This window comes from Chelon labrosus, assembly GCF_963514085.1.
Source record: "Chelon labrosus genome assembly, chromosome: 18".
Lineage (NCBI taxonomy): Eukaryota > Metazoa > Chordata > Actinopteri > Mugiliformes > Mugilidae > Chelon > Chelon labrosus.
In genome coordinates, this window is record NC_140351.1 from 18,053,309 (window position 1) to 18,074,571 (window position 21,263).

General features: G+C 41.9%; 1 protein-coding gene across 4 annotated transcripts in view; it reads right to left on the reverse strand.

Moving 5' to 3' along the window:
• Positions 1–15,426: 15,426 nt before the first annotated feature.
• plod2 (procollagen-lysine, 2-oxoglutarate 5-dioxygenase 2) overlaps positions 15,427–21,263 on the reverse strand; it is a 32,643-nt gene continuing 26,806 nt past the window's right edge. For all 4 annotated transcript variants that reach the window (XM_084566527.1, XM_084566526.1, XM_084566528.1 and 1 more), the window contains 6 exons: positions 20,228–20,341; positions 19,898–19,963; positions 19,592–19,696; positions 18,065–18,211; positions 17,726–17,851; positions 15,427–16,454 (listed from right to left, as the gene is read on the reverse strand). In XM_084566527.1, coding sequence (XP_084422653.1) covers positions 16,299–16,454; positions 17,726–17,851; positions 18,065–18,211; positions 19,592–19,696; positions 19,898–19,963; positions 20,228–20,341 — 714 coding nt within the window. In that variant the 3' untranslated portion in view covers positions 15,427–16,298. The remainder of the gene's footprint in view (positions 16,455–17,725; positions 17,852–18,064; positions 18,212–19,591; positions 19,697–19,897; positions 19,964–20,227; positions 20,342–21,263) is intronic.

Consider the following 21,263-nt stretch of genomic DNA (forward strand, 5'->3'; position numbering starts at 1 on the left):
TGACAAACTTTCAAGTGCACTGCATCAGTCATTTCTACCATTTGCTACTACCTGTTTGTTTATTCCACATGTTTAGGAAAGGGGCTATGAAAGTTCTCAGTCGTCCATGTCATGGTATATTCAAAAAATAATGAAGTGGAAACAAAGGCAACTGGACTTCCTGGGTTTCTTGAACATCTTTTGCCACTACTCAAGTACCTTCCTCCACTCCAAATGACTAGTGGCGAGTGTAGGATTTTATTTGTAAGATCTGTGGATGCTTCCCACCTGAAACACACATGACTAGGCTCTGATAACAACCAGATAATCCCTTGCAATGGAGGAACTTGTTTTGATCCTGTTCACCCACTCAGTGAATGGCGCTCTATGACCCATTAATGGCTTGAAGGTTCATGGAAGGTTCAGGGCAGATCCAGACTCTTCAAGGAGACCCAATCCAGTCCAGTTTCTTTCAGCTTTGTTTTTGGACATCAGAGAAAAAAGTCTAAATTTTCTTTTTTCTTTTTTTTTTGTCATTATATAGACCTAACAGTTAAGGGGAACTACTGTTTTTCACAACCTGGACCTTATTTCTAGCATAAAATACGATTGTTTACTCACCCATATAACTTTTGTGTCATTCGCACTAGTTCAGGAGATAATTAGACCAGCGTATATCCATATAGTGGGAGTGACAGGGCACCAAAACGCAGCCTCTAAATAACGCATTATCTGCTGCGAAACTCATTTCATTTCGCCAATATTTTGTTATGATACGCTAATGCTATTCCCCGTTGAGTCCGGAGTTACCTGTTATCATCATCCGGGGTCTGTAGATTGACCTACGGACCCCTTCTGACCTGGACGATGTCATCTCTGAGCGGCGCGCGCACCCACGGCGGTCGGCTTGTTTACGTGTAATTTGCATCTGCTATGGTTCGTCCACAACCTCAAAATCGGAAAAATATTCAGCCACGTTGCAAAAAACTAGCAGTAGCAAATTACAGGTAAACAAGCCGACCGTAGCGGGTGCGCGCGCCGCTCAGAGATGACATCATCCAGGTCAGAAGACACCATCCGGGGTCTGTAGGTCAATTTACAGACCCCGGATGATGATAACATCACTCCAGACTCAACATTATCTTATCATAACAAAATATGGGCAAAATGAACGAGTTTCACGGCAGATAATGCATTATTTAGAGGCTGCGTCTTGGTGCCCTGTCACTCCCGCTATATGGATATGCTGATCTAATTATCTCCTGAACGAGTGCGAATGACACCAAAGTTATATGGGTGAGTAAACGATCATATTTTATGCTAGAAATAAGGTCCAGGTTGTAAAAAACAGTAGTTCCCCTTTAAGAAATAATGGAAAAATAAATGCAACCAATAGTCTAAAAAGTGAAATGCAGTAAAACTGAACATTATTAAAACTTTTGCCTGAGATATTACAATTACAAAAACTGGTAATAAACTTTCTGTAGGCTGACTAATCTAATCCACCTAATGGACAAATCATTTTAGCTCTGATAATGCATTTATTATTGTTTCTGGCGCAGCACATGCCTGTAGCTCCTGATTGCTTTTCCCATTCTCTGCGTCCACGAAATGAGCCAGTCGCTGGGATCTGCATGCTGCTTCAATCATGTGTGAGCGGGTGCTTGTGGCGCCGCCATTCGCCGCAAAGAGCGGGATGAGGGTCGATCCTGTTCCTTTTGCCACCTGATGTCTCTCTGGGCCGCAATTTTGGCAGATAAGTGTCCTTATCCTCGGTAGATACAGGACGCACGTTGAGAAAAATCCCTCACATTCTATTATGCCTCGGCTATCCAGATAACACCTAGTGTCACGGTTACTAGAGACATCCATCATGTTTCACACTTTTCTTCTTCTGCTCTTGCAGTCTCCTATTGCTTATAAAGCAGGGCGGACTGAATGATAATTCTTGGAGACAACCCTTTTAAACTTGTTCCCTCGCTCGGCTTCCTTGTGGAAATACTGACACCAATGTGTTTGAATCTTCAAGGGGGAATGTGTCACATTTAGGTTAGCAACAAAAGATATAAGCTATACAGTTTCCTCATGAAAGGAGTTTTATTCTAAGGCATCCCAAATTGCCTTGCCTCATAAAAACATGTACTTATTCTTTGCAGATGAAGCTCATTTCTGATCACAGATTCACTGAAGGCACAGATATCCGGCAGGCAGCCGCATTAAGCCGGAGAAATGTGCACTGCTGCTGCTGTTTACCCCCGCTCCCTGCCTCCCCCTACCCCGACCTGCTTTCAAGCCCCAGTGGCATTCTTCTATTCTACTGATGAAAGAGATTGCTTGGGTCTTGCACTAATGAATTGGCATTATTATTAAATGATGTTTGTAAATTATGACCCAGTTTGCTCCCAGTGAATGGCGCAGGAACCCAAGATTCACAGCATCAATTAGGAAATCACAGTTAGTTGTGGAGTTGTAAGTGGTTTTTGGATGCAGCTTTGAGTTCAGAAAATTCCATCTGCAGCTCACTGGCGCCTCTTTGTGGTGGGAAGACGAACAGCACTCTTTTTCCACACTAATAGCAAGCAACGCATCAAATTATGATGAGATTATTATCATCATAAATGACTCTTTCATATAAAAGTTAAATCATGAATAAAACAACACATTTTATGTCAAAAAGAACACTTCATTTTACTTTTACAGAAGTCAGCTTTCATGTGAGTACTGTTTTTGGCTGAAGTATCTAAAGCCAAGGAATAAGACTTAAGACAAATTTGTGCTTGCAAATCTAATGGTGGCTCCTTCATTAGGACTTGTTTTGTGTCCCGTCTTGAGCCACAAGAGGGAAGAAGAGCGGAAGAGATGCAAGAGCAGAGCCTCTCATCTCCGTGATCAAATATTTCCTTTTCATTTGAATTTCTGCTTTGTTGTTAATGATGTTGACAACAACTTCAGTCAGATTCTGATAACTCTGATGGGCAAGGGTTGGACAAATGCAAATGAGCGAATGGTAATTTTTTTTTTATTTCTTTATTATCCAAGTGGTTTTCAGAAGCCTTTTTTAATGTATTTATTTATTTTTTTAATCTCTTGCTTGAGAATGGAGGTGTTTGAATCTTGGAGCAAGGGTCATGCTCACAGTGACACCTAGTGGAGGACACGAGCAACACATTATAAACTTCTATTTTAAGCAGTCTCAGTAATGCTAAGTTTAGTTTCAGACATTTCATTTAAGAAGCATGGGGAAATGGGCCTCCTCCTGTTATGTCTACATTACAGTTGTTAGACTATTTGCTTCAAATATCTTTTATGCAGAGATTTGAGATATGTTGAATTATCCGATTGAGCAATATTTTTACTTGAGATTTTCATGCTGATATAAATTCAAAGTGAAATCTATTTTTTGTGTGTAATTTAACTGACATTTAGAGCCAAACTGACCCCAAACTACTCAGATCTACGGACTTGCAGTACTAGTTCCAGATGTTCACTTTTACGATGTTTGAAGGACACACGCTACCGCAGTTCACCTCACACTTTCGCTCACTTAGCTTGGGCAGCTGTGTTTACACTGGGATGATTTTGCGGGGGGGGGGGTGATTGGATGTGAGGGGACCTCAAACAAAGGACATTTGGGAAGCTTTTTGTCCATTCGGGGGAAAGCGCAAGTGGAAAGGAATGTAAACATCCCTCCGTGTTGACGGACAGTTTCAACCTTTATAATGTGCGGAGAGACCATAGCAGGACACAACAGAGCTACCATAGTGAGTGCTTTTAGCTGTACTTTAAGGGTTTCTGTTTAAAGATTTGAGTCACATTGATTGACAGATTAGATCAAACTTTCCAGTAAACTGCAACAATCTGGACTGATTCAAAGTGAGCTCAGACAGAAGCTACGAAACCGAGCACCTTGTGCGTTTACGAGTCACTTTGCTGTGCATTGTGCAACCGGAGCCTCTCTGTGCTAGTCCCCCATATGTCAAAGAAGAAACATTTTTATTGATTATAAACAGATTTTTGTCTGTGACCTCAAAAAGGGGCTGGTGTCTCCATCTGGGCAGTTTAGCTAGGTCAGAATAACAAGAAAATGCCCCCGAGGCATCGGTTTCAATGGAATCGTAATTACCATGATTATGTGTGTCTACCCTAGATTTTCTAAAATGCCAAACCTCTCGGGAGCGAAGGTTTAGTCTTGCAGTGATGCTTGATTGGCCGCGTTCCACCGCCATATTTCACTGACCAGATGTCTGTCCCACGCAGCAGAGAGGCTATGGAGGGTTTTAGCCATAATGCATGACTGTTCACAGCGCTCTCTCCCTCACACATCAAACCACCAGAGAATTTATCAGCTTTTATCAGGACTGAGTCACAGTATCAGAGCCGGGGAAGTAACTCTGAGGAAAGGACGTCATTTTCAGGAAGCTTTCTGGGCCTGTTTGTGGTTGTACATCTCCCCACCACTCTCTCCGTGTTCCACGCTTGGTATTTAGCTCTGCCTCCGCCACACGGCCCCGTCTAAATTCCACAGTATTTCGTCAGATCACTGTAATAACACCATTCAATTTGGCATTTAGCTAAATGTTCCATCCTCGACTGGGACACAATGGAAGACAAACTCACTTAATGCTTTTTTTTTTTTTTTTTCCTCTTTGCGGCACAACCCTACAATTTGAAGGCTGGATTAAGGCGCATCTCTGTAAATAGCAGTCGGGAAAATACCGAAATCATGCTGTCATTTTAGGGCTCTTATTATTTTCTTTATGCTGCTTAAAGTGCCCTGGAGTGAAATTACACTATCATGGTGCCTGCTTATCTGCGGATCCCTGCGAGCTGCTCGGCTGCTGCTTGTGTCAAATTCGACTCCGAACCCAGACTGCCTCTACTGGAGATGAATTTCACAGTTTTGCCCTATAAGGGCCTGGATAAGGGGGGGGGGGGGGGGGGGGGGGTCACATTCCAGACACACAGAGGCTGAAAGGAAATGATGTCACCCCTGCCCAGACTACCATTACTCATTAGTCTCAGGCCGAGGCTTAATGTTGCCTTACATTTTGACCTCTGGCAGTTACAACTGTCTTGGCAGTGCCATCGTAACCCAAAGAGGAAAAACACCTGGACCATTACATTTCTTGTTCTTAACACCTATTTCCATGATTTTCTACGTTAAAAACAAGCCAAGTTTATTGATGCCTGTTCTGTTCTGGGCTCAGACTAAAGGCTGAATCCTTTCTCAGCTCGCTCATTAACAGGCTGTAAAATGTTACTCCTTTTTGTGATCCGTGCAAATCTGCGTCAAGACTTAAAGCTCAGCGCAGGAGGGCTTTGGCGCAGGACGCAGAAATGTCAGAGTCAAATCATTATTCCTAATGTACATATCCAGATGAGTTCTTTTTCAGCGTTAGAAATCTGATTCACATTTCACTCCTTGTCATCTATTTGCATATTCATTCTGTACAACGTGTGATGAGATCACATCCAGCAGAAAGCCACTGAATCACAACACACAAGCATTCCTTGAGACGCGGGGGTCAATTGTGAGATTTCAGTCGTGGAATCAGCAATTTGTGGGTGTTACAGAAGGCAATCAACGCACCCTATACATAGCTGGGTGGCCGTATGTATACATTTAAGTGGCTTCCTGTACAAGTGAAAATTATAGGAAACTGTGTGAGAATGTGCACGTAGGCAAACACACGCCAACCACTGATTGACCTCAGTTATTTCGGCCTACTGACTAAATTAAATGAGAGCGTTGAAAGCGTCTGTGAGTGGGCGTAGTGTAGTGGTGCCTGTGTGCAGCATTCCAGCAGATGATCTACCATCTCTGCTTCTACATACGTACTAATGATTAGCTCAGAAAAGCTCCATTGTGTACGCTGGAGCCTTTTTTATTTTTATTTTTTATTATGTTTTTTTATTCTGAAGATGGAAATCTGTTTCTTTTTTGTACGTTTGTGTTTGAAATGTCCATAATTAATAAATAAAAGTAATAATAATTAAAAGTACAGTGTTTTACCCTGGGGATGTATAAATTACAAGCAAAATCTGGCCTTCTTGTGGCTTATACACATAAATGTATCTTCAGCAGCTTCTAGTTGGAATAATTATAAAGCTCCTGCAGTACAGAATAATACGCAGTCCCCAGTGATTTGAAATGCACATAAACCCTTTCAATTGTTCCTGCAAGACATATGAATGAGGTCAGGGTTGTCTGAGAATAAATTTATGTAAAAGGGAGTTTAAAGGAGATAATGGATGTTCCAGATCACCTGCAGCACTGTCAGAAAAATATGGGCCTTACCAGAAGAGAAGAGTTCCCCATCTACAGGAGACGCTGTTCCAGCTGCTTCATAGGCCTCCATAGATGTGCCAGCATAAAGACAAGCAGTGAAATATAAGTGTCTTAAGAGACTCTGCATGTTTAATGCTGTACATGAAACATAAGTGTCGGAGGCACGCACTAGACATAAATCTGTAATGGTTACGAAGAGTCCTCCTCTCTTTTTTACCGTCCTTCGTGGACACCGTCACCGGTGTAGTTTTACTTCAGCGAGGAGTTTTCTCAAAGCCTGTCACGGGCATGTGCGAGATGCTTTATCTGCAGACTTTACAAGGGTTCATTTTTCATGCCTCATGGACCTTGTGCCTGCTTGCAGCCTGTAAGAGGCTCAGAACAAAGAGGTGCAGCCAAATGCTGCCAAGTTCCGGAGGAACATTTGGCCGGCTGCTGAAAAGCCTCAGTTACAGAGCTCTTTGAGAGCTACAGTATATGTGAGCAATAGTTACAGTTATACTGTATGTGCATAAAGGTGGGCAAATGTTTCTATATCTTAGGGTGGCCAAAAATAATTTTTTTTAAAATCATACATAATGTGGATTTTTGCCACATAAAAAAAGGTCACTTCCTATTCAGAAGGCGTGTAGACATTTTATTTTATAACATTTTCTTTCAGGGATATCTTTTGTTCTTAGAGCACTAGAGCAGAAAATGGTTGAGAGGAAGGAAGAGAGAGAAAGAGAGAGAGAAGGAGAACTTTTGACCTTCCGAACTGGTCTCAGGCTTTACATTCCTGGGAGGTTGTGTTGCTCAAGAGAGAGTGTGTGATTTCTAGCTTTCTCAACTCCTTGTGGTTTCTGGCCTCTGTGTTTATGTGTTGAGGGAAGAAGGTGGGGTGAAGGTTGGTGCTGGGGGGTGGGGGAGGTGGGGCTCCCATAGGTTCTCCATAATGACCACCACTTGACTTTGACATTGTTGTCTCTCAATCAAACCCTGACATTCGGAGGCTAAATTTACTCCGCCGTCTCGCGCGGAGGACCCACTGCTAAGTTCAGGTTTGCTCTGTAATTCTATCAGACCAACCCTAATATTACTCAGAGCGGCACCTGGCAAGACGTAGCGGCGATGCACTTTCATTTCCTGCCGCCACCGAGGTTATTGAGGTTATTTTTTGATCAGTCGGACCAGTTTCATTTTCTCTTACCGAAACAGAAACAAATTGAATGTTTGCTTTCAATATGATATTTTGTTGTCGTGTACGATTTGGTTGAAGGTGCCCCTGATACAGTTATCTGCAATATATTATTAAATCATGAGGAGGATCCTTGCAAGCTTGGAGCAGTCAGTTTGAACCACTACTGTAGTTCAGATGGAAATATCTCAACAAGAGTGAAATTTGGATCTCTTTTGGTTATGCACTTGATGTTCATTGTTGTTATATTTATTCACACGCTGCTCATTAAATTTGACATAAAAGTATAGCATGGATAGTTACACTTGACCCACATCGTCCCTTTGCGCAAACTTGTGAAAGTCACAGCAAAATTCGAGTTATGGCAGGATGCCCAGACGGAGGCAGAATGCCACGGCACAGAACTACCGACCACAGCGTCCAGTGTGGAAGCTTTCCTTTGTACACGCAGCAGAGGTATCCAAGAGAAAAAACATCCCTCACTCGTGGTTGCTCTTTAAAGCTGGAGCCAAAGAGCCAATTAGAAGGATTAGGGTGGATCACCACTGGTTTTGTCTTGATGTGCTGTGGTCACCAGATTGCCAGTCTGCTGCTGCTGTGTTTCTTCTGGCTCCTCCGCGGGGCAATAGGTTCACATGGATGACTCAAAACAAACACACCCGTGCCGAGGGATTCTTCGCCTGCAGTATCTGATAGGACTTGAAGAAGAAGTGCTAACTACAAATCTAACAAGAGCCACAAGACCGGGAACGTGCAATTATATCATACCAACAGATAGGCAGGCACTTGGAGGTATAGAGCGTCTATGGGAATGCTCTCATGTGACAAACGCTGATTCCTTCCTCCTTCTGGATGAATGCACATAGCCTTCTGCAACTGTTAACACACATGCGAGTTTATGGAGGGAAAATACTGGAAAACGAGTGTGATTTTAACAGGTTGTCATGTTGAAATCCCCAGTAGTCCTGTGCGTATGTTTGATGTTCTTAAAGAAGCTTATTTGCTGATGTGATATGACACGTCCTAATTTTCCATGCAGGTTTCTTTGCTGATTCCTAGAAAGACTGAATTCCTACTGAGCTATGTACATGACTGATGAAAAGGAATATTCCAGTAATATTCAGGATTTTTTTCTGTTCTCTGCCAGTGATGGACTTGTTTGACCACGTGAACACATACTCCTTCTTTCACCAGTCTGCGTTGCAATATCTGAACACATCCTAGATCCTGTTGTCAGCTATTTAAGTCTTTCGTAACGTTTAAAAGTCGCTGTAGTTTTTCCTTCTGAGCAGAAATCTTTTGGGCCATGTCCAAAGAACGCTTCTAAAACCTGACATATCCCACGTGTCTTAATACGGAAAATGTCGTATTTAGAGTTTCCAAGAGGAATCTGCTGTTTGCGTAACCCGTACCAAATTCCATGTATACACACTGTGTACATATAAATAATGTCAATTTGTGTTTTCATGTGAACGTAGAATATAAATAGGTGGCACCAAAAAAAGAAATCCTCACACTTACTTCCAGGTTATTCCTCACTTTGTTTTCTTTTGGTTAATGGTAAATGTCCTCCATTTACTGTATAGAGCGGTTTTCTACCTTAGTGGTACTCAGAGTGGTTCACAAGGTTTTTCATTCACACACATATTCACACTCCAGTGGTGACAGAGCCGCCATTGGGAGAATCTTCTGGTAGGTGTTTGGCCTCAGGTCTGCCTACTGCATCACCTGGACCTCAGCAGCCCGAGACTTTTTAAGACTCTTTGTCTTTCTGTGAATAGAAAATATAACGATGATCTGTCTTGACACTGCTGGCACACAAGTGCAAACAGGCCACAGCAATTTTTTTGTTCTGGATAGTTGAGTTTCTTTGTTTCTCTCCTGTTTTAGCAAAGAATGTAAAAATTAAACACAGCTTGAGAAAATGGTTTTCCTGCAATATACTTTCCATTAAACTTACACTATTTTTATTATATTTTGGTGCAATTACGCGTAAAAGCTCTGGTAGATTTTTGTTCATGACTCATGAAGTCAAAGTCTGGCCTGCGTGGTATTACATATTCCATCCATTTCCTCCAACGTGAAATAAACAAGTCCCTCTTGTGGTTCTCCTCAGCTGTCATTCTCTCCGTCCTGCAAATGTTCATCGTGACGTCCATCCACATGTTCAGACTCTCCTGTGAAAACAATTTATTTTTTTCGAGAGGGCCACTTACAACATGCTAAACAAGTATTTGTCTCTCTTTGGCCATCCTTCAGGCATGAGTCCACATAACAATATTTTACATCCCAAAGGCAGATGACTTCCAAAACTGTCTTGTGTTGCATCATGTATTCCCTCTCAGTAAGTTTTAATAACATGAAAGTCCCAAAAAACATGATGATTTGCATTTGTATTCCCACAATTTCTCCAGCAAGTCGGGGGGTTCCCTTCATAGTGAGATTTTTGGTAAGGTGTACTAAAACAAAGTATCTTATCAGGCTTTTCCAACCAAACTCCCTCCAGCTCTGCGAGCTCCTACATTTCCATTGATAGGTCCATATTGTTGTCCACTCTTCCTTCGTCCATTTCCCATTTTGTTTTAATATATAGGGTTGATTGTGTTTTCATATTTATAACCTAATAATGCCTCTATCTTTGTTTGAACCATATGCACTTCTAAAACAACTGTTTGCTTGATTCTGTAAGTAACGCTAAAATCCTGAGCATTTAGTGACTATTTCTCTTTAATCTTTTCAAAACTAAGTAGTGTACCTTCCTTCATTATCATACATAAAGCAGTTATTCCTTTATATGTCCAGTCTTTGAATCTAGTGTCTAATTTATTCGGAACAAAATGTGTATCATATGCGCACCACTTTGCTGTATCTTCTCCTAATTTGTATTCTTACTGTTCTTATTACTGTTTTCCAAATTTTAAGAGTCTGATTGACCCATGGATTTTCCATAATTTTATATTAAGTCTTGCAGGACACTGTTGGCTATAATTGCTTGTACTGGACTGGAGGTCATTGCCACCTCTGTGCTCTTCCACTGAGCATCATATGAGGGATTACACCAGCATATCATTCATAATCCCTTCCACTGCTGCAGAAACTAAATTCAGGCCATCAGAGTGAACGTATTAAGGTCTTAGTTTCGTTACAAGCCACTGTCGCCGACATGGTCTCCTGAATCATTATGGACATGGTGAGTGTGGGTGGTCATCTCCAACACTGTGCCAAGAATCACAAACTAACTCTGAGAAGCAAGGAAGTTGACAGCATGTCAGCATAACAGAGACAAGGTTTGGCCACAGATGTCAACAAACAGTCCAGAAAGTAGCGGGATTTGATATCCAAGCTATGCTACCGCCTGTCTGAAAGAAACATCAGGACTTTTTATTATTTGCCTCTGCTTGCCAACAGTCGGTTCCACTTTAAAAACGTGAAAGCTGTCCCGAATTATATAATGACTGCATGATGTCACACTATCTTCGAACAGCAACAACATCTGATAAATCTGTGCCCTAAAAAACTTGTCACATGTCAATTGAAGTGTTCCTCTGTGGGACTGATTCCTGCGCCGTCTATCTTTGCACCTGTCTTGTGTTTAAGATTTATTTGTTGGTACCCTATTGGCAGTACTTCTTGTTTGACGCCTACTCCAGAAATGACACAGACGGTCTGTACCCACAGGGGGGCTCTGGGGGTCTGAACACCTGCCTCCTGTTGCCCTTTTTCCAGACCCGTATTGACCTGAGACACGTATACCCGTGTGCACACACACCCTCACACCCAAAATACCCAAAGCTCCCGTTCTTTCATCTGCACTTCAATTTCTAAAGCTTTGCTAACTGAAGTAGCAAAACCAGACTAAACACACTGAAAGATCATTCAGAAGACTCCAAGATAGCCCATAAAAGACACGTTGTGATCCCTCTAAATGGAGCTCCTGTGGCTTGTGACAATTCCCCATCCTCCACCCATCTTCCATGCCACTTTTGTCTTTTCCATAAATCAATATCTGTCTGGGAGTGTGGGGCCGCTGATTGTTTTTACAGAGCGTTGCTGTGTAATTAGGCTAAATGCCACTTGCAACCAGTTTACTTTGAGATGGTAAAGTATGGCTGGTGAAAAGGGAGTGTGCTGATAGTCTCGAAAGCGTACAATCAGCTGTAATTGGTATTGTGGACTCTGACTGTATCTGATTACTTACTTAGGAGATAGGAATGATGACAGGCTCGTAATAGTAACTATTGTTTTGGTTGAGATATACAGTATGGATTACGTACGCCATATCTTGTCTCACCTCAAAAATCCACTTTTGTGTCACATAATTATATACAACGATCAGGCATAACACTATGACCACCTCCTTAATATTGTGTAGGTCTCCCTTGTGGCTCCAAAACAGTTGTGACTCATCAGAGAATGGACATAGGCCTTCTGAGGGTGTCCTGTGGTGTCTGGCAACAGAATGTTATTAGTGGGGGCCTTTGGGTCCTATGGGTTTAGGGGAGGGGGCCTCTGTGTGTGTGCCTGTGTCAGGCTGCATCCTGCTGGGGTGTCATTGCTATGGGGTCGAGGTGCCTGGTCTGGTCTAGGTGGGTGGTACATGTCTAAGTAACATCCACATGAATGCCAGGTCCAAAGGTTTCCCAGCAGAACATTGCATCGTCACAAGATGCTCAGTGTTATTAATTCTCTTGCCAGTGTCAGTCATGTTGAGGCTGATCGGTGTATATTAGGCTAATATAAGGGATTTCAAACATACAATAACAGGGACTATAAATACTTAGAGCCTCATGGTATTTTTTAGAGCCCAGTAAAACTTTTACTATGTGTTGGAGCTACTGCTGTTGCCAGAATCCCTGGTTTTAAGAGGGTAATGAAAAAAACAAAAACACCTATTTTGTGAACTCACGCTCATTTGCGTCTCAGTGTTTGATGATTTCTTTGTATGGTTTTAATCAGAAAGGAAATACACAGTTAAATACTTAATTTTTGTAATTATCTGCAATAACAACTGTTGTTTTTATCAGAAAAAGACAAAAACTAGTAGTGTTGTTGCAGGCACCCTCAATAAACAAATATCTCACCAGGAGCATTGCTCATACTTAAGCAGCCACATTTTGAACAATGCTGAAACAGGAGCTCTGTATCGGAGCACTCATACTGGTCAGGAAATTATACAGAGGAAGTCTTGTTTCAAACTTTTAAACATTCCTGAATTGAACACGTCGTCCTCACACTCTCCCTGGAACGCTCTGTTCCCTAAAATTCATTTGTGTGACGAATGAGGTTGATTAAATGTAAGGTTCCTTTGAACTGCGTGAGCAATGAACGGACACAAACCCCTGTCCCTCCCCACCCACTAATACACCATGCACACTGACTCAAATGCATCTGTGCACAGCTGCACTGGACGTTCCCTCGCTGCATCACTCTTCATTCCCAGTACTTTTCCACAAATGAAAACTCACAATTGCACTGTTCCTGAACCCGGATACCCCCCACCCACCACCCCTCCGCCCCCTTGTCCAAACATCATTTGAGAAGTTTACAGTAAGTTTACCGTGAACATACACATGCATAGTTATAGCCCCGTTCATATGATCCCTGAAGTATTCACACAAATTATTCGGACATTTGTTTAACACACAGTATCTGTTTCAGTATTCCACTAGTTCACTATATTTCACTGTGAACAAATCCATTTAAAAAAATGCCAAAACCAACAATTAAAAGATTCCACTGGCTAAGTTCGTAGAGGTTAATTTGTTTAGTATTGTTGTCCAAATTTTATTAAAAAACCCACTTACAAGTTTTTGTGCTGGCTGACTCAGGTTTTGTGATTCGTGTTACTTATTAATTATTATTAATTTAGCTCCATGTACACAGTCCTGGGGCCAAAACTAAAGAGGACCAAAAGAGAAATTGACACTGAATTCACACTGACATATTGTTTAACTTGGACACTACTTTCTTTCTTTCTTTCTTTCTCTTCTTTCAAGACAGCCTTCCTAATATAGTGTAGGTCTCCCTTGGGCCTCCAAAACAGTTGTGACTCATCAGAGAAAGGGCCTTCTGAGGGTGTCCTGTGGTGTCTGGGAACAGAATGTTGTTAGTGGGGGACTTTGGGTTCTTTGGGTTGAGGGGAGGGCCCTCTGTGGATCATCCCACAGATACTTGATCAGTCTGGGATTTAGTGAATCTGGAGGCCAGGTCAACACCTTGTGCTGTTCTTCATGGTTTTTTGAGCTGTTCCTAAAGCGTTTTTGTGTGTGTGTCTGTGTCATTCTGCATCCTGTTGAGGATGGCTGCTGCCATCAAGGAGTGTCATTGCTATGGGGTGGGAGTGCCTGGTCTGGTCTAGGTGGGTGGTGCATGTCTAAGAAACACCCACATGAATGCTCGGTCCAAAAGTTTCCCAGCAGAACATTGAATTGTCACAAGACGGTCAACGTTATTTACTTCTCACGTCAGTGGTCATAATCTTGGGGAAGAAAAGGAAAATGGTGCAGACTGTTCCAAATGTCTCTTGGCCCATTCCAGGTCGCAAAGGTTGGATTCATTACTCCAAGTGATAAATGGGTGACTACGCAAATGTTGCATTAGCGGCACACCAAATGAGCTGAAAACTACACATTTCTGCTAAATAGAACCGTACCAGATATGACCACACAGACAGACCTCAGGCACTCAAATGTTTACATGATTGTAAACACTTAATTTAAGCCCTTTGTTTAGTCACGACCAGTGTGTGCTGTGGTGATGGCTAAATCACCAGCTGCCACTGGGTGCCCTGCAGTTAGTGGCACGCTCAGATTTACTTTGGTATAAGATATCATTTCCCGTCCCAAGAGCCAAATACCCCAAGCATGGGTAGTCACTGGGTTAGACCTGGTGTGTGTAACTTTGACTTCTTAATAAGCAAAGGAGGAAATGACCCAAAATAACCTGCTTTTACATTTCATATACTCCCACTACTTCGTCCTCCCTCTGTGTTTGGAAATAAATCAGGCCTAAAACATTTTTCTGCCTTTTGATAAAGCCATTCCTGTGAGAATTTGATAGTTTAGTTGGTATGGAGGTTTTCCTGCAAGCCTGGTTCGAATCAATGTCACCTTTCAGAGGCTCTGGACACAGGGCAGTTCAGGGGAAACGATGTCCACAAAGGCCTCTTTCAGCAGCGCAGAGCCTTTCCCCAGTCTGACCTAAATCCCCGCCTCTGCTTCATAGCAGCTACTCAGACATTCAGCCTTCATGCTGGCTTCACAGGGAGCAGAAACGTGCGCCTAGTCAGGGAGTCAACCCTCCTGAGGTAAAAACATGGCCCTCCGTGGGAGGAGGCACATCTCCAGAGGCTGCGAGTGCTAAAAAATAATGCAGTTTGATAGGGAGGTGAGAGCTTGGATAATGTTTTGTGTCTCTATCTGAGGCTGACATTATGTTTAGTCTCTTGAAGAGACTAAACATATTATATATCCAGATTAAAATAGTAGTCATATACAAATAAATGACCACTACTGCTGCTTTTTAAAGTATGAGGAGCTCCACCCTCCGTATGTTCCTTATCTGTCATCAGTTTTACGACCCTCATTCACAGGTTTACATGTACATGTTTACATTCAGCCCCTAAAGTAAACTGAACTCCATTTGCACTGATGCACTTCATCACACCATACCCCAAACACGCCAGTGCTGCTCCCAGCGGCAGAGCAGCACTCCAGTCCAGAGCAGGCCTGATTGATTCTACATGTGACGTGTTCAGACTTGTAAAATTAACTCACGGCGGAGCATTTCTGTCTGCAGCCGCGATCACATCCTGACATTGTTTCACTTTCGCCAGGAGAATCGGGGGAAAAAAAGGATCTCGATGTTGAATATCTGATGCTGTTTGCAGAAAAGGCATCATGATGCACCTATTACTGACGTTTGAACGATGCAGATAATAATGAGAAGAATGAATCAGAAAACGTATCTTTTAATAGACTTTTATAAATTTTGTTAATAAGTTAAACAACTTTATTTGGTGAGTTTCAAAATCCAGTCACACACATCTGTCGGATAGAAAAATATTGCAGAGCAAATGGAAGTTGACGGTTTGCAATGAAGAAAGGAGGAAAAGCTTTCAAGTAAAACATAATATGTGAACTTCAATCAAACAGAATTCAAACTGAATGCTGCTGCCTTGTCTTTCTCTTGTGCTCAAAGTTACAAAAACAGTTTCTTTTCAAACTGGGCACGAAACAAACCTTAATGAAAATGACTGGTTCAGGGTTGAAAAACACCCTAACTTACAGAGCATATATGAAGTAAATCTTGCAGAAATATGTAATGATGATAAGCACCAGTAGTCATTTTTTTTTTTTTTAAACATTGCATAAATGCATTCAGTGACATTTTACCTGAAACACAAATAGATACACGAAAGCCGTCGAGACACTCGGTCAGGTCCAGCTAATTGCTAGCAAGGCTACCAGTGTGTATGTATGACGGTTACCATGACAACGTTGAATCGGCACTATGAAAATCATGACAACCTACAGTACAGATAATTCCTGGGAAGGTGTTGGTTTTGCACCTTAAAAATAAAGTCAAACAGGAGTCTGGCACAACTCTGTATCCTTCTAGCATTTGTCTTTCAAATCTGTGTATCTAAAGTGGATTGCTTTTGTCACTTCCCTTACACTCTGTTTGACAGAGATTCTTTTAAATGCAATCTTTTTAAAGCAATTGCTTTAAAAAAAAAAAGAATTGCATCAGCAAAACAAGTCTGGTGCACGAAACTTCAAATGACAAAATCAAATAAACAATTTGAAAAAAGCAAAGCACGGTCAGAAGACATTTACACTGTAGTCAGATAGTTCAAGGATCGATGAAGGACACTGCGATGTAGCGGGTGCCATTGGTGGTGGGCAGGCCTTCGTGGAGATGAGTCAGTCGTCCCGGGTGCATGAAGCTCCATCCTTTCCTTGGGGATTCTATCGAGCAGTTGTACCTATGGAAACGGCAACCTCCACCCTAAAAAGGAGACGGAACAAAAATTATTGTATGCCCCTGAAATTTAAAAAGTAGTTAAAAAATTGTTAAATAATGATGATCTCTTCGGTTGGAAAGCCGTTTTTCCGAACTAGATTTGTTCGTGTGCTTTCAAGTCTGACTGTGGAAACATCACTGAAGCTTTTTGCCGTAAGTGTTTAAACAACACGTTGGTAGCTGTTTCCCGTATTTCTACGACAGCGAAGAGGAAAGGAAATGGATCAGCTGAGTCATGGCACATGATTCATTTCCAGCATATCCATTTTAATCATAAAAACGTGCATTTGTTCAAAAGTATGGCTTTTTTACCAGATGTAAACCAGGCTCAGATTACAGGTGATTTAATAACTGCACAACACACCGTACAAGGTACTGTTTAGATTATTGTACCATATCAGGGATCACTGCACCATCTCACTTCAAAATCATAAAGATTTTAAATCATACATCTCGCATTAAATCGCCATCCTGATGAGGCTACATTCAGGAGGCTTTCTTGGGTCTAAGATCTGGAAACATCTCACATTACCAGATGATCTGGTATGAAGATTGAACCAAAGCCCTGTAGTCTGAGATCAACTTTAGAGTTGGTTACATCCACCATATCTACTATTTCTACATACACCGATCAGGCATAATATTATGACCACCTGTGCCTCCAAAACAGTTGTGACTCTTTAGAGAATGGACATGGGCCTTCTGAGAGTGTCCTGTGGTGTCTGGGAACAGAATGTTGTTGGTGGGGACCTTTGGGTCCTATGGGTTGAGGGAAGGGGCCTCTGTGGATCATCCCACAGATACTTGATCAGTTTGGGATTTAGTGAATTTGGAGGCCAGGTCAACACCTTGTGCTGTTCTTCATGTTGTTTGAGTTGTTCCTAAAGCATTTGTGTGTGTGCCTGTGTCAGGCTGCATCCTGCTGGGGATGGCTGCTGCCATCAAGGAGTGTCATTGCTATGGGGTGGGGTGTCTGGTCTGGTTTAGGTGGGTGGTGCATGTCTAAGTAACATCCACACGAATGCCGGATTCAGATGTTTCCCAGTAGAACATTGTATAGTCACAGGATGGTCAATGTTATTTACTTCTCCTGTCAGTGGTTTTAGTGTTGTGGCTGATCGGAGTCTCAACAACTCCGTAAGATTACTGGAGAGGAAATGATGTAAGTTAAAATTTGAGATTAACATTTTATGACATCCAGATGACATTCCACTCTAACGTTGCAGTGACTCATCCAACATAAAACAATTCCTTACCTGGAAGTCAAGGTCTTTGTTATTGAGGGCAATGTTGATGGTGAAGGTGGAGGAGTCATGGTGGGGCCTCAAGTAAGATTGCCTCCCAGGTGTGTATTTTACAACGAAGTTCATTATGGCGTAACCCTGCCATGAAGGACAGATATGTATTGTGTTACTTGACAGTCAGTGCGCATGTTTCAAGCTACCGCCAGTGAAAAATCTGCTGTTGAGGCTCACATTTCGCCAAAGAATGTCGCATACAAGTAAAAACAGGCCCCATTAGCTTTAGATTTAAGGCAAACAGAGGTGGGGTTCACTGTTTATCTTTCCTTTACTTCTCACCAAGGTCACACTAACCTTTGTGTAGTAGCCAGAGAAAACTTTTAACGTGACCGGCGATATGAACTCTCGAATGAAGTGCAACCACTCTTTATCGAACCCAATCTGCTTCATGTGAATGTCGTCTGTCGGCACGGTCTCGTAGCCTCCAGTAATCCGCTTGTCCTGAGGAAAAGGAAAGAAAATAAAGTAGCGTGATTAACAATGGAAAAAACGACACCATCTTCAAAGTGTGTTACCACAGTTTTAACGTGATGATGATAATGACGGTGTTCCTGTATGTGTGTTTAAAACCACAGGCTGCACACTTTGTCTGACTGTATGAGGCTTAATGACCCATCCAGCTGAGTTTTTTCCCAAAAACAGTATCTGTCCATGTTTAGTTTCCCAGGCAAACCTTAAAACACATTAACCGGCCAATTTCAAACTACATAAACCAGGCCACATGAACTAGACACCGTAAAAATAAAACACGGCATCGTGACTCTTTATTTTGTTATATTTAAATGGTAGATTTGGAGAAGATGGTAATACAATTATTTATGTACTCTAAATCATATGTCTAATCATATGTCTCTTTGCTAGATCATGTGTTCTGCTACAAAAATATAAGATTTAAAGTTAGCAAAAGAAGAATGATCCCCTTACCACTTCTGTCATATTTAAAATCACAATTGGGCATGAAAGGTAGCTTGAACGTAAAAGTCGATCCAAGGCAACAAATACGTGGCCGCTAAAGCAAAGTTTATGAGGCAGCATGACACATTATTTCCATCCTTCCACTTTTTCGTGTCACTGCTCATCTTTACTGTGATTCCTATCTAATCATCTATCGTCCATCTCACTTTAAAGTACAGCAGAAGGTCAAAAAAATGAACTCCGTCACTTTGTGAACACATTGCTATGGAAGAAAGTTTCAGTGTTTCTCTATCTTTCATTCATCGTTATCTGAATCTCTGAATCCCTTTGGATCTTGTAGGTATGCTAGCAGCAAGGCTCAAGCAAAACCTGTCAATTAAAATTCCTAACTTCATCCACCTCCTCCTCTTTGAGGTTTGGTTCTTTGGTTTGGCAGACCAGCTTGGTGATACATAACCGCCACTTTCTGCAACTGCCTACCTGCATTGCTAACATTGGTTACATATTGTAACCCAAGATCTGTGAGTATGAGCAAAGTACACTATGTTGCTGTAAAGTGGTACTGGTTATACTGGAACTGTTTTACGAGTATGAGTGCTTGATTGCAGTCTCTGTACCCAATACCCATACTAGTATTGTTAACAGACATCCCTAATCTGCATGTGTGCATTGGGATTTGTACTTGCCACTTGATATTTTACAGATCCAAAAATTAATTGATAAATCAAACATACCTAAAGGAGAAAGGAAACACTTATCTGCAGCCATAATATTATTTTTCACATACTCTGGCTCTTACAAGTGCGAACACAACTACTGAAAAAATAAAATAATAAGTACAGTACAGCACCTGCAGTGTGATTTCTGGAGCTCTGTGTTCAGGGAACCTGAGCTAATGGCACTGACCTCATGTTTGCCTCCGGACCATGACCCGTAGTGCTCCATCTCCTCTACTATTTCATCACAAGCCTTCTCCGAAAAGACTGGGAACCAGAACACATCTGGACAAGGCTGCAACACACACACACATACTGTATACATCAAGAGACTACTGAGAACAGACTTGATTCACATTTCACCAGGAAATGTAGTGACTGCAATGTAAAACCCATAAATATATTAAAACCAGATGTTGAGAATTCTGGGCAACATCACGTCATTCTTTTTCTTCTGTATCCTGGAGATCTGCAGACATACAGTACAAGTACAAACCTCTTCCAGGAAGTTCTCAGTGAAAATTCGAGTGTAGTTTTTGTGAATGTACTTCTCCTTCCAGTCCTGCAAGTAGAAAGAATTTCGGATTAGAGGCAATTTTTTGGACTGTCTGCTGACCTGCATACCTCGCAGAGCTAATCTCCTCTCCCTCAGGGCAGAGCGCCAAATACAAAGAAGTCAGGAGCCTTATCACATTTTTATTTCAAAATCATCTCACATATCTAATCCATCCATTATGGCTAAAAACTTTAAGAGGTGGGTGTTGTTTGTCTCAGCTTTTCAGAAAAAAAAAATAGTGTGGTTGATGAATTTGAGTTTGTGACTTACCGCTGGGTTTTCAAATATCTGCCACAAGTCATTGTTGTAATGAGAAGTATTATAATTGGCCGTGGAAATGAGCCTCCCAAAGTCGTGACGGTTGGTTATGTACATGAAGACTCCCTGCAGTGATCAGGAGAAAAAGTTCAGTCGATTTCATAAAGGTTAGCGTGGCAGAAAATCTCTAATGTCTCACAGGCGAGATCGTTAACGAATCCATACATCCATACATCCATCCATACATGCAGTTACACTACCCATGAACACTCATCAGCGGTTGACCACGGCATAAAACCTGACAAACTTGTGACAAACTACTAAAAAGCTTCATTTGCACAAAAAAATTGAATAAAGTCTGATTTAAGTGTGTTTAAACACACTGAAATCAAGTTCAAAAACAGACACAGAGGCCATATAAATAATCTAAGATTATTTATGGGTTGTGGGTGGAGGACTGCGGTGGGATCGGTGGGCTGGGAACTGGACAGGGTGGGGAAGTGAGAGGAGAGGAATGGGAGAACAGGAACAGAAGGGTGCTGGGCAGCTCGAGACAAAGCGAATCCAGGAATGATATTCCCTCTATTGTGAAGCACAGGGAGGCCGCTGTGTGGGAGTGGATTTGGACTCACTATCAGACTAGGCTTTGTATAAGACAAAACATGATGGATTAGGGGCGGTTTTGCAATCTCTCGGTGTTGGGTTCCAAACTGTCAATGTACAAAATCATCTTGCGGAAAGCTGCAATTTAGACCAGATGCTTTGCAAAATTGTCAGAGCCTAGTCTGAGATCAGTCGGTGTGTTTAGAGGGAGCAGCTGATTACATGTGTTGGCTGTAAGGCATGGCTGTTCAGGGTAAAGCATCAGGACAGGGGACTTGCATGTGCACTGACTCTCCAATCTACCTTCTCTTGCCTGGTCTCCTCTCGCAAACAATTATATGAACAGGACAAAAAATCTGGACTTTTTTCTTCCTAGCTGAGACAAATCTGCTTTTAGGCTTAAACTCATCACAAGCAAATAATCAACATCAATTTCCAAAGAGCT